At 42.2% G+C, this 12,503-nt stretch overlaps 1 protein-coding gene across 7 annotated transcripts in view; it reads left to right on the forward strand.

Moving 5' to 3' along the window:
- LOC144819055 (kynurenine/alpha-aminoadipate aminotransferase, mitochondrial-like) overlaps positions 1 to 12,503 on the forward strand; it is a 442,105-nt gene that overhangs the window by 223,160 nt on the left and 206,442 nt on the right. For all 7 annotated transcript variants that reach the window (XM_078677063.1, XM_078677064.1, XM_078677069.1 and 4 more), the window contains one exon: positions 8,165 to 8,239. In XM_078677063.1, coding sequence (XP_078533189.1) covers positions 8,165 to 8,239 — 75 coding nt within the window. The remainder of the gene's footprint in view (positions 1 to 8,164; positions 8,240 to 12,503) is intronic.

Genomic DNA, 12,503 nt, shown 5'->3' on the forward strand with positions numbered 1-12,503 from the left:
CCTCTGTGAGACACTACAGGTCACTATAATAAAGGGTGCCCCGTCTTGGTTATGTACAGAAAGAGGAACAGCGCGCGTGACATGCGCCTTTGATAATCGACTAACTGAATTAGATTAAATAAATAATCTTGTCCCCTCCGTAACTGACTTTTTGACCAGACCCGAACAACCACTTCCCACACTGTCGGAATTCTGCAGACCCCGCAATTTAGGATCAGATGACCTGAATATATGACTGAGCCCTTTAGTCCAGGTAACTTAGTTCCTATTTAGTTTGCACAATCCGGCGGCACATAGGCATTTGTAACCCTCCCTCAATGGTACGTCGCGTTTTCACTCGCTGACGACCATTTTCATACACTCCCTCAACGGGGTGGAGGTGGCGCCCTGTGATTGGTCCACACGGACGAGCCCCTGGCCGGTATCCAGCGCCTGCACCTCGCGCTCGCTTCACTCGCGGTCAGGCCGTGTGGATGAAAGCACCCGCGCAGATGTGGAGACAATGGTAAGATACTGCGATGCTCATCCGCGGGGCTGGTGTTTCCTAATTTAATTCTTGATTAGCAGTGCACGAACAGCCCCTTTTTGTACAAATGGCAATTTTAGACGAGTAGTAATTTAACCCGTAAATATTCTAATACTCCTATTTATAATTTAGACAATGTCCACGGACCATGACGCCCCAATTAGCTTTGTGATTCCCATTTGGGTTTTTCAAGTTTTTTAGTTTCTTTTAAATGGATGATTAGTCACACACGCCCAGTCCAGACGTTTCATTGTTCATACATGGAACTGAAGCAATATTCATCTCGCCCGTCTGAACGCCTTGTTTTCTCATGTTGGTTTTCTTAAACTCTCAGATACGTCCATCTGGAGGAGCAGAAACCAAGCCATAACGCTGTGCCAATTTGGAAAGCCCCGGATGCCCTAGTAAGTCCCCTGGTGGGATCACACTATGCATTTTTATGTTAAATTGATAGGGTTACTCTTTAACCCATTTCCTAAACCGACATCCTTCATTTTTTGAATTATTTCTAGATGAATGGCCCCGACTGAGGAACCGAATTAGGTCCATTATTATGAGGCCACTGACCGACCTGTTCATAAGTAAGAAATCAATTCTTCCTTCCCGTGTAAATAAATGTAGTACAACCCGGCAATCAATATTAACATAAATCCTGACAGTCTTCAAAATTATGTCATTTTTAGGCGCTCCATGTACTTTCGTCCTGAAGAAGACCCCAGTATGAGGCTTCAATCAACCCTTGCTCCTTAGGGGTCGAAACGTAGACCGCAATGTTTTCTATTACTTAACATGGGAAATAACTTGTTGATACATACGAACCCTATGTTAAAGTTGTTCAACGGAACTAATGAACAAAATTAGTCTGGAAAGGCTGCATTTATCACTGTGATTGTTATATGGTCACAACATCCTTTACCCAGTCCCCACCAACACCCAATCACACCCATCCCTCTCAAACTGTCTCCTCTCTTTCACTTTTGAGCGCATTTTTCATTGTATAATTTTGTGTGAATTTTCCATATGATTATATGAATCCACAAGGACTATTCTGAAACTATTGTGTTGAGCCTTTTTGGCTGCTTGATTCAATGAAGAAATTGTCTGCCTGAATGAGGCATTACCTGTGGTTTTCTGGTAAAACACATTACCATGTATATTAATTTTCAAAAATTGGAATAAATTTCTTGTACTACACCTAAGTAATTGCTTTAAAAAGTCTGTGATGTAACAGGATTGCTCATGATGAATTCTTGATTTCAAACTAAATAGACACTGACCTATATATACATACCAATCTGTTACCAGAGCTTGGGACTAAGCTTAAAATGTCAGAAAGTGCATGGCCCATCTCCACCCCGTCTGGCATTTTGACAATGACCCAGTACTATGAGAATAGGGAGAATGAACAGCGAGATAAAACAGGTAAAAAGACTAAAGACTTAAAGACAAAGGTCTTACTCCAACAAGCATACCCAACCCGACCCAAAACAGAGGTGCCCCTAAGTTTCAATGAATAGCTCAGAGACCTGCCCCTGTGACTCCTCGACCGCCGCTGGGACCCAACCAGTGCGCTTATTGTCGCCAGGAAGGTCATTGGCGCGATGAGTGTCCCTTGTTGGCTCAGAACAACTCTGCCCCTGCTGACCGCTTCACAGGCCAATGTCCCCAGAGAGGACGAGGGCAAGGCGGACCTAGAACGCAGTTATAGGACAGGCGCCCCCTTATGCAAAAGAATAGATTTGATACCGCTAATTATGAAGACCGCAACTATTTTACTGAGGATTATGAGCCTGAAGAAGGGACGGGTTTCCTGTCTCACTAGGATTACCAAGGACTAGAGAAGGGACCCGTGCCTGTTCCTGTTGACCAGAAGGGACCATATGTCCATGTTACAACACTGGCCTCTACGGAGAAATTTTTGGTCGACACTGGTGCAACCAAAAGTTCTATTGCTAGGTCTAAAGTCCCTGGGGCCCCCTTGTCTGGCGCAAATAGCATTTCTGTCGGGTTTTCTCGTACCCCAGTGTTTATCCCCGTTTCACAACCACTGGAACTAACGATAGGACCCTACACAGTTGATTCCTCTTTGGTTTTGACTTTCACATGTGGCGAACATTTATTGGGTTTAGATCTGTTAAAAAGATTACATGCCACCATATACTGTTCTCCTGATGGGGTTTACATCACTATGGGTCCCCCTACCACACACCCAGTATATTTAGCCTCCTCAGATCCAATTCCCCAGGAACTTCAGAATGATACTCCTGCTCTTTGGGCCCAAGGTGATACTGATGTCGGCCTTTTGTCCATACCCCCTTTTCTGTTACCCTTAAGGAAAATGCTCACCCTCCCCGACTTCCCCAATACAAAATACCCAAAGAAGGGGAAAGGGCATTACTCCAGATAATTTCTGAACTTGTCGACAAGGGCGTGGTTGAAGAGACAAGAGGAAATGTATGCAATAGCCCAATTTTGCCTGTCCTAAAAGGCACAGATCCTTTCAAGCCCCCTGTTTATCATTTTGTCATTGATCTACGCGAGATAAACAAAATAGTAGTTCCCCAGTTTCCTGTGGTCCCAGATATCACCACCCTACTTACTATGGTTCCCCCGTCTGCATGTTTTTTCTCTGTCATCGACTTAAAAAATGCCTTTTTCAGTATACCAGTCGATGAACAGAGTAGGGATCTTTTTGGATTCTCATTGGCAGGACAAAGTTTCCGGTTCTGCAGAGCTCCACAAGGATATTCAGAGAGCCCGTCAATTATAGTCAGGCCCTCAAGGGCCAACTTGATTCACTGACCCTACCCCAAGGTACCGCATTACTCCAGTACGTTGATGATTTGCTTATAGCGGCAGACACCGAGGCATTATGTAAAGAAGCTACAATGAAATTTCTCCTGCATCTAGCACAGTTCAATCACAAAGTTTCCCTCTCCAAACTCCAATATTGTCGACATGAGGTGACCTACTTAGGTCATCTCCTGTCGAAGGAGGGACGCCGCCTCACCCCTGAACTAATACAATCAGTAAAATGCCCCCACCAAAAACGCAGAAAGAGGTCCGTGCTTTTATTGGTATCACCTCCTACTGCCGCCAATGGATACCCAATTTTTCTTTACTCATTAAACCTTTATTGAGCCTCACACTTAAAGATGTTCCCCACCCACTCCCTTGGACAAATGAGTGTCAGCATGCATTTGAAGAACTGAAAACAGCCTTGTGTTCTTCCCCGGTGCTAGGCACCCCTAGTTATCAAAAGCCCTTCACTCTTTTTGTACACGTGCATAATGGTTGCGCATTGTCAGTGCTAACACAGTGTTTTGGTGACAGACAACGCCCCTGTGTGTATTTTTCTGCAGTTCTAGAGCCTGTGGCCCGCGCACTACCCAGTTGCTTGAGAGCAGCAGCTGCCATATCCATTCGCCAATCTGCTGGCCTGGTCCTCGATACTGCACTTACAGTTATGGTTCCTCACGCAGTTGACACTTTATTAAGTAGGACAAAAACTCAACATCTTACTAGTGCACGTTTGTCCGGATATCAATTGACTCTTTTAGCCAGTCATATCACCATCCACCGCTGTACTACGCTCAATCCAGCCACATTGTTACCCTTTAATGATGGTGACACTAATTCTGATCCACATGATTGTGTCCTCCGGACAAAGGAAGAGACTAAAGGCCGTGTGGATTTGACTGACACACCCCTCACTGACCCTGATTGTACCCTGTATGTAGATGGTTCTTGCTTCAAGGCAAGGAAGCACGGGCTGAGTACATTGTGCAATCAGAGACAGATGTCCCCTGGCCACGATTGCACCACACAAGACTGACGAAGAACTTGTCAGATGAGGAACTTATCTGAATAAGGAACTTGTACTGTGCAAATGGGCGTGGCTAGCGCTATAAATATGTGTAGGCTGCGGAGTAAAGCAGCAGTCTCCGTAGAATTGTCTTTGTACCATTCTGGGACCCTGTCCTTAGCTCGAGCTAATAAATAACTTACTTCCCTCCACAGCTGGTTGTCCTGGTCTCTTTGGTAATGTATGATTTAAGCAAGAAGAACCCGTAGATTCTAGGTGTCCCCTGCACTGCTGGCTATGACTCTCCTAGTGGGGAGGGGTCTCCAAAAAGCCGGTTCTACAACCTTGAACAATTGCATGTTATTCATATTGATTATACAATTTGCTCCATACCCGATTTGTAGTGATGTTTAGAATACCAGAGTTGATTGGAAGGACCTTGAAGGGTTTATGAGAGATGAAGTGGATGATGAATGGATAAATCTTTGGAGCATGGGTATGGCAGAAGAAGGTGGGCATTGGTGCCTCATGCACATGGAGAAGAATGTTCGCATTTGCGGAAAAGAGGACAATGTTTTTCAGGCCTGAGAACGGGAAGCATGTTTCTGCTGTTTTGAGGGGTGGTTGATTGATATGATTTTTTTAAAGTTGTAATCCTGTTTAAGCCCCACCTGCAACATCAGACATCTGGTTGTGTGAGACTGAGCTAAAGATAAGGTTTAAAGTCAACCATGATTTGCTGCACGTCTGGTACAAGGTCCAGACAGTCCACGGTCAAAGAGTTACCTTCAGGCTTATAATTTACCTGAGAAGGTGGAGTCCTTAGCAGAGGAAGGTAGCACGCAGGATCAAAAGGCAAGGTCGTAGATGACCTGTTGTCAAAACACTAGGTCTCTGTGAAGCCCTCAATGAAGTTGGGAAAAGCTCTAAGCAGGAAAAGTCTAGAATTTGCACCCAGGGAGCCATCAACATTAATCAGATGCTTGTTGGCGTCTGGCCCTGTGAAGATTTTTACCTTTGGACTTAGTCTCCTTTTTTTGGAAGTCTTATTCCTTCATCTGGGCAATGCTTTACAGAGAGGTTTTAATGTCGTCAGATGCCACTCTGTGTTGGGCACGCTGAATCTGATTTGCTGTTGTGGAGAAGAATGTAGCGAGAACTGATAAGTCAAGTTCTACGGTGGTGCACCCTCGCCAGATCAGCTGGTTGGTAGGTCCAAGTCTTCTGTCTGTTCTCTAAATTTCTCAGCAAGACATTTTCTGTGCAAATCATTCTCCTTGTGGCCTATGGCAAAAATGAGAAACTTTCCACATTTTATGTAACACGAAATTTCGTAAATGTTTTGAATTTCACCACAGTAATTACAATCTCACTGTACTAAAAGTACCCTAAAATAGTGGCAGCTGTGATTGATATGAAGAACCTTCTTTTATTCTACAGACTTAAGGATATTCCCTTTATAGGACATAAGCCCAAACCCACCGACCAGGTGGCATGCTTCGTCATAGGGCTTATCCTCGCGTCTGTGGGCTACAACCCTCTGTAGCAAGCGAGCTCTTCGAAATGTTCAAATCGAGTGACTTGGCTGTGCGGTGGTTCCTATGATGAGAAGCCCTATGGAGTAGGGCTCTTGTAGGAAGAGCCCTATCCTATAATAAAGCATGCCACCTGGTCAATGACTGCTGGCGTTTGCCCTATAATTGGAATCTGCCCATGCCTGTTGAAAACCACTAGGTCCTTCCTATCACTTATGATTCTCTCTCCCAGAGGGAGCTCTTAGTATAGTATAGTTACAGTTTTGAACTGTACCTCTGTGTGTTGCCCTGTGGCCTCCATTGTTTCTATAATTAAAATGTCATATCCATGCCTCATCATATTTACCTGTGATGCACATTAAAACAAAATAGTTTCTGTACCTGTTCTAAGTACACCTGCCTACTAGGAAACACCCTCATTATCGTGGTTATTAGTTTTTATTGAACTTTTTTTATGCAACTTTGTGCCCACCATATTTAGGCAGAACAAGGTTTTCTTTTTTCTTCATCGTTTTGTGGCGTATGCATGCATTAAAACAGAAACAAATACCAGCTTGCTATGGCAGGACCTGTTGACTTTGCTGATGCTTGTTTTCTTGTACAGTCCAGCCTGTTGCTTTGACAGGTTATTTTAAACTCATTTGCTGCATTTTCACAAGACTGTTGCTTTCAAGTAATCGCATGGAAACCAATGGATTAAATGTGTGAAATAATTTCAGTCACTGGTCATCACTCTAGACAGCATTGCAGTCCATTCTGTTGGGCTTTGTGTGCCATTAAAGTAATTGAACAACTCTATGGAAATCAGTATTGGCACCGCCCAAAAGTTGCAGCCTGTACTGCTTGGCCACGTTTCTTGTGAATGGAATCATGAGAGTGCTCAGGCCGGATTCAGCATTGTTGGGCCTCATCAGTGACATGAAGGCGCAGGATCCATGTCTGTGGTTACACATCTGTACAAAAGGGGGTGATGGTGGACGGAGCATCTGAACCAATCAAACATTCACACCCAAACAACAGATCTGGGTTTAATCCATCACCGTTCTTTAGCCCACTCTGCCACCCCAGTTCAGTTATGGCCATATGCAAATCAGTCTGACCCTGTGCCTCATGGGAACAGCCCAGCCCGAACTGCCAAGCCATGCCTTCCCTGTACCGAATTCAAGCTTCCTAGGACCGACCGGTTTCTGGCATTACAGCCGTCTTCAGCCAGGCTTGCTTGAATCCAGTGGCAAAGTGAGCAAGGGACTCAAGTCTGAGCATACCCTGCCAATTTATGGCAAACAAAGTGGTACAATAGGGGGTGGTGATGGACGGAGCATCTGAACCAATCAAACACTCAGATGCTTCAGGTGGTTCAGATGCTCCGTCCATCACCACCCCCTTTTGTACCCCTTTTTTGCCATAAGTTGGCAGGGTATGCTCAGATGTGAGTCCCTTGCTCACTTTGCCACTGGATTCAAGCAAGCCTGGCTGAAGACGGCTGTAATGCCTGAAACCGGTCCTAGGAAGCTTGTTTTTGGTCCAGGGAAGGCATGGCTTGGCAGTTTGGGCTGCACTGTTCCCATGAGGCACAGGGTCAGACTGATTTGCATATGGCCATGTCTGAACTGGGGTGGCAGAGTGGGCTAAAGAATGATGATGGACTAAACCCAGATCTGTTGACTGGGTGTGAGTGTTTGATTGGTACAGATGCTCCGTCCATCACCACCCCCTTTTGTACCGCTTTGTGGTTACACATCTAGCGTGGGGAGTTTTAGCACAAGTGATGAGGTAATTGTTGCAAATCACGATGAGTCAGGAAGATGGTAGTAACAGGTTTATTAAGAAGAGACAGCTTAAACAACCACCAAGGACAGGGATCAAGGCTTAACTGAACGAGGCATATAACAGAATGTCCAGGAGGAAGGAAACATAACAATTCTAAATGGAATATAGAATATGGAATACTACACAAATCATGCGGGGCCTCATTCCAGCTATAGTCTTTCAATGTATCCAGTTTTGGCACCAAGCAGAAACCAACTTAACCATCTAAAGGTTTTTATTGCCTCAAGTGGTTTATGATGCAGAACCAAATATTGTAATCCCGATTTTAGGGCATTATTGCTTCCACTGTTTTTATACACATCCCAACAGAAATTTCAAATGTTCTTGGTTGGACAAGAAGAAATCTCACCGAGAGAGAACTATGTGTAAATCATTGATCGTATATCAAAGTTCCTTCTTTGTCTATTATGATTAAAAATAAAACCGCAACTACGTATCATTCTGCATCCCTTGTTTCCTTTTCTGCAGGTTTTTGAGATGCTTATTAGTCCTGGAGACACCGTTCTTTTGGATGCTCCCACATATGCAGGAACACTAGCTGCGGTGAGTATCACTGGGGATGTTTAGCAACTTTATATATTAGAAACTGCCTGCTTTTCCAGGTACCTCAACCGCAGTCAGTATCAAAGAAGAGATAGGGGAGGTAATCTGTAGTTACTAAAAACTTGTTTGCAGTGAGATGTATGTAACCCTAACTTGCATACATGGTTATATTTGCAGTAATTCGGGTCATTGTGACCTAGGTGTGGTTTGTCACCTTTTAAGTGGTGGTACAACTTCAATGTTCACTCTCACTTAACAGGGTCTGCAGTTGTGTGGCTGTGTTTCACACAAGCGGAGGGACCCAGCTCCAGACATTTACAGTGGATTGGGAGAAACACATCAGTGCATGTTCAATGGGCCAGTGCTTCAGACCTCTGCCATCACTCATGCAAAGGTTGTGCTCCATGGAGTGGGACTTCGATAGTGGGGCTGAAGTTGCAGCCCGCAGCTTTGCAGCAGGCCGCTTTCAATCAGTGATCCGAAGCTAATGGTAGTCCCCGAGTTGTGCTTTCAGTGTCAGTAGGGTCTGTAATACAGTCAGTCACTATGGGACTTGAGCTCATGATGATTTGCGGTATTACAGGCGATGTATTGTCAATCACACTGTTAGTGTATGTGCAGGGCCTTCCATGCAGCAGGGAATGGAAGCTAGATAGGAACCAGGGCGGAGCAATGAGCACCATCAAGGCTTTGAGCATCCAGAGCATGATGAAGCCCAGCGTTGGTATATACTGGCCCTGTCATTTAGTACAAATTCTCTGGACTGCAACACTGTATAAATACTATTGCAAAACAGTACAAAACGGTTGTATTTATTTATGTATACGTTTTATATAGCCATCAGGGGCCCAGTGGTGCCTACTGTTTGTACAATAGTAGCTCTGGCATAATGGTGATGATTCTTGGCATATTGTGGGCACCCATGTGTTGATGCTGCTTACCTCTAGTATTATTATTATTTTTTTATACTGGTAGTAAATCTAGACAAACTGTGGGCATCCATATCATGAACATGCCTAATGCTGGCATAAAGTTTTCCTTTCCTAAAGATGGTCATTCTTAGAATTTTGTGGGTATCCATAGCATGAGTGTGCTAACTTCCTGCACATTGCTGACCCTTTTATAAGGGTAACAATTTGCCACATATAATAGTCACCCAAGAAAAGATGGTGCCCATCCAAGGTATAATGCTTGTCATTAACTTAGTGGTAACACTGTTGCATGAGTCTGTAAAGTCTTTGGAGTCTATTCACGGACTGCATTTTGTAGCATGCTTCGTAGTGCCGGAATACTACTGCTAAAGTACTACAAAATGCTAATCACAAACCTGCGAGTGGAAATCTCTAACTCCACCTGCTATTTTTTCTATGGGGAAATCCTAACACAACCTGTACTTCTAAAGTTACTACAGTCATAAAGGGATCCATGACAGTTGTGAAATACCCCGGCTCAGAGCTGAAGTAAGTCCACCGCCACACATTGCCAACAAGTGGTACTGCAATGCCCTCCATTGAAAATGACAGAACTAGGGAATTAAAACCACATAGAAAATAATGTTAAATTATTTTATATGTTCAAAAATATAAATAAATATAATTAACATTAAATCTAAAATACATAATTATTATTTAGTTAATTAAAAATTATCTTTGTCAATTAATTAATGTAACATTCATTTTCATTACAATATAATGCAAATCATTTTTTTTATTCTTTTATAATAATGGATGCATATTAAAAAGGTTTTTTTAACTTTAGGTGCGAATAGATTTAATTTAAATTTCAGAAACATATTTTTATTTTATTTCATATACTAAAATTAAGTAGAGATTTTATTCGGAATCATTAGTGCAATAGCAATTTATTAAAATATGTATATAATTATGATACCTCAATATTTAACACAAAGATATTTTTACCAATTTTTTGTTAGTTAAGTAAACTTTCTGACTTTTTTCTGTAGTTTGCCATAGGGAGATTCGACAGGTGAGGTGGTGATCTTACTTAGGTAAATTTTAGGGAAAATTGAGAAAATAAAGTTTAATCTTTATAATAAATTAGTACAATTATTTTTATTTTATATTTCATGGTAATTAATTGTTTGTATTTGCTTGTATTAAAACCCACGAGGTTCAGATATCCCCAGTCACCACTGTCACAATCACACACTGATTGCAAACCATCCAAGAGGGCTTGTAGGTACCCATATACTGACAGCACTGCAAGGCCATACTTTTGACATACCATGTCTTGTAAAAATCTTTGGAACATATTATCACATATCACAACATAGAACTCATCACACAACATTTTAAGGTTGAACTTCCTTAAAGCTAAGCACAGGGTAGACCGTTTTGACTTATTCCTATTCCCAGGATGCACCAATTGTGGCTCTGGGTAGCACCAGATTTGCAGTGTAAGGATACCTTACATTAAAAGGCTCTTAAACTGAGCCCCAAAATGTAGGAGGGACTTTTGAGGTCAGCTAAATAAAAGTGGGAGGAATGGCACTGCTCATAGTCATCAGGTCCTGTCATCGGCACAGAAGGTAAATGTTGTCAAAGTTGCTTACTTTTACTGACTATATTTGTGCATACAATTATAGTTTTCTCTTATCACACCATTTAAGAAAATAAGCCAAAATTTTGCTCCACCTTTTGTAAAATGGCAAGAAATACAGGTCCTTGTATGTGGTGGCCCTGCACACCTCTTAGTAAGTGTTAAACTGCAATATTTTTGAGAAAAGAAACAAAAAATGTATTGTGTGTCTGTGTGCTATCTCGCTGTGGGGTACATCCCAAATCCCTGTATAATAATAACATATGTCAAGGCCTGGGACAACCCAAGCCTCCGTGATGCACAGCCTTAGTCCCTAAGGTTTCAAATTCTCATTACATTTTATACAATTTTGATGAGATTAAAACAAAGTAACACAAAGGAAGTTAAAAAACTTATATTGTTATATACAAGCAATTTTGAGTAACACAGATCTCTGAGTGAACTTGAAAGTAAACATATGCAACTGTCTGTTGCTTACTACTGTATTTAACAAACACTGAATTACACATTAAGGAAGTCGAACAAATCTAGGAGCCAACGAGAGGTATTCGTTCTAAAACACTCTGTACAGTCTCCTAAAACAAAAAAAAATAATCAAAAAACGTTGGGAAATCATCGAGCAAGAATCAGATTTCACCACTCTATTTATTGAAAAACCCTTGTTGGCGCATAAGCGATCTAAGAACTTGCAGGAACTATTAAAACCTAGACCCATCTCCATAACACCTAATCACAAAGGGATGAGGAAGTGCTGGAACTGCAGTCAGTGCAGCAACATTATTCCGGGAAACACCTTTGCTCACCCCCACATAGGCAAGAAGATTTTACTTATACCCACATCGGACTGTAACACTGAGGGCGTTATATACTCCGTCCAATGCCCATGCAGAACATCAAGAAAAATCAAAACACGAATCATAGAACACGATCCGTAACAAAAATCAGAATTCCTGCCTAGCCGCACATTGGGTGATGCACAGCCTTAGTCCCTAAGGTTTCAAATTCTCATTACATTTTATACAATTTTGATGAGATTAAAACAAAGTAACACAAAGGAAGTTAAAAAACGTATATTGTTATATACAAGCAATTTTGAGTAACACAGATCTCTGAGTGAACTTGAAAGTAAACATATGCAACTGTCTGTTGCTTACTACTGTATTTAACAAACACTGAATTACACATTAAGGAAGTCGAACAAATCTAGGAGCCAACGAGAGGTATTCGTTCTCAAACACTCTGTACAGTCTCCTAAAACAAAAAAAAATAATCAAAAAACGTTGGGAAATCATCGAGCAAGAATCAGATTTCACCACTCTATTTATTGAAAAACCCTTGTTGGCGCATAAGCGATCTAAGAACTTGCAGGAACTATTAAAACCTAGACCCATCTCCATAACACCTAATCACAAAGGGATGAGGAAGTGCTGGAACTGCAGTCAGTGCAGCAACATTATTCCGGGAAACACCTTTGCTCACCCCCACATAGGCAAGAAGATTTTACTTATACCCACATCGGACTGTAACACTGAGGGCGTTATATACTCCGTCCAATGCCCAAGCAGAACATCAAGAAAAATCAAAACACGAATCATAGAACACGATCCGTAACAAAAATCAGAATTCCTGCCTAGCCGCACATTGGGTTAACACATCACATAATATTCCCCAGATCAGATTCACCATTTTAGAGAAAATAGATCAA

This window comes from Lissotriton helveticus, chromosome 2_1 (genome assembly GCF_964261635.1).
Source record: "Lissotriton helveticus chromosome 2_1, aLisHel1.1, whole genome shotgun sequence".
NCBI classification, from domain to species: Eukaryota; Metazoa; Chordata; class Amphibia; order Caudata; family Salamandridae; genus Lissotriton; species Lissotriton helveticus.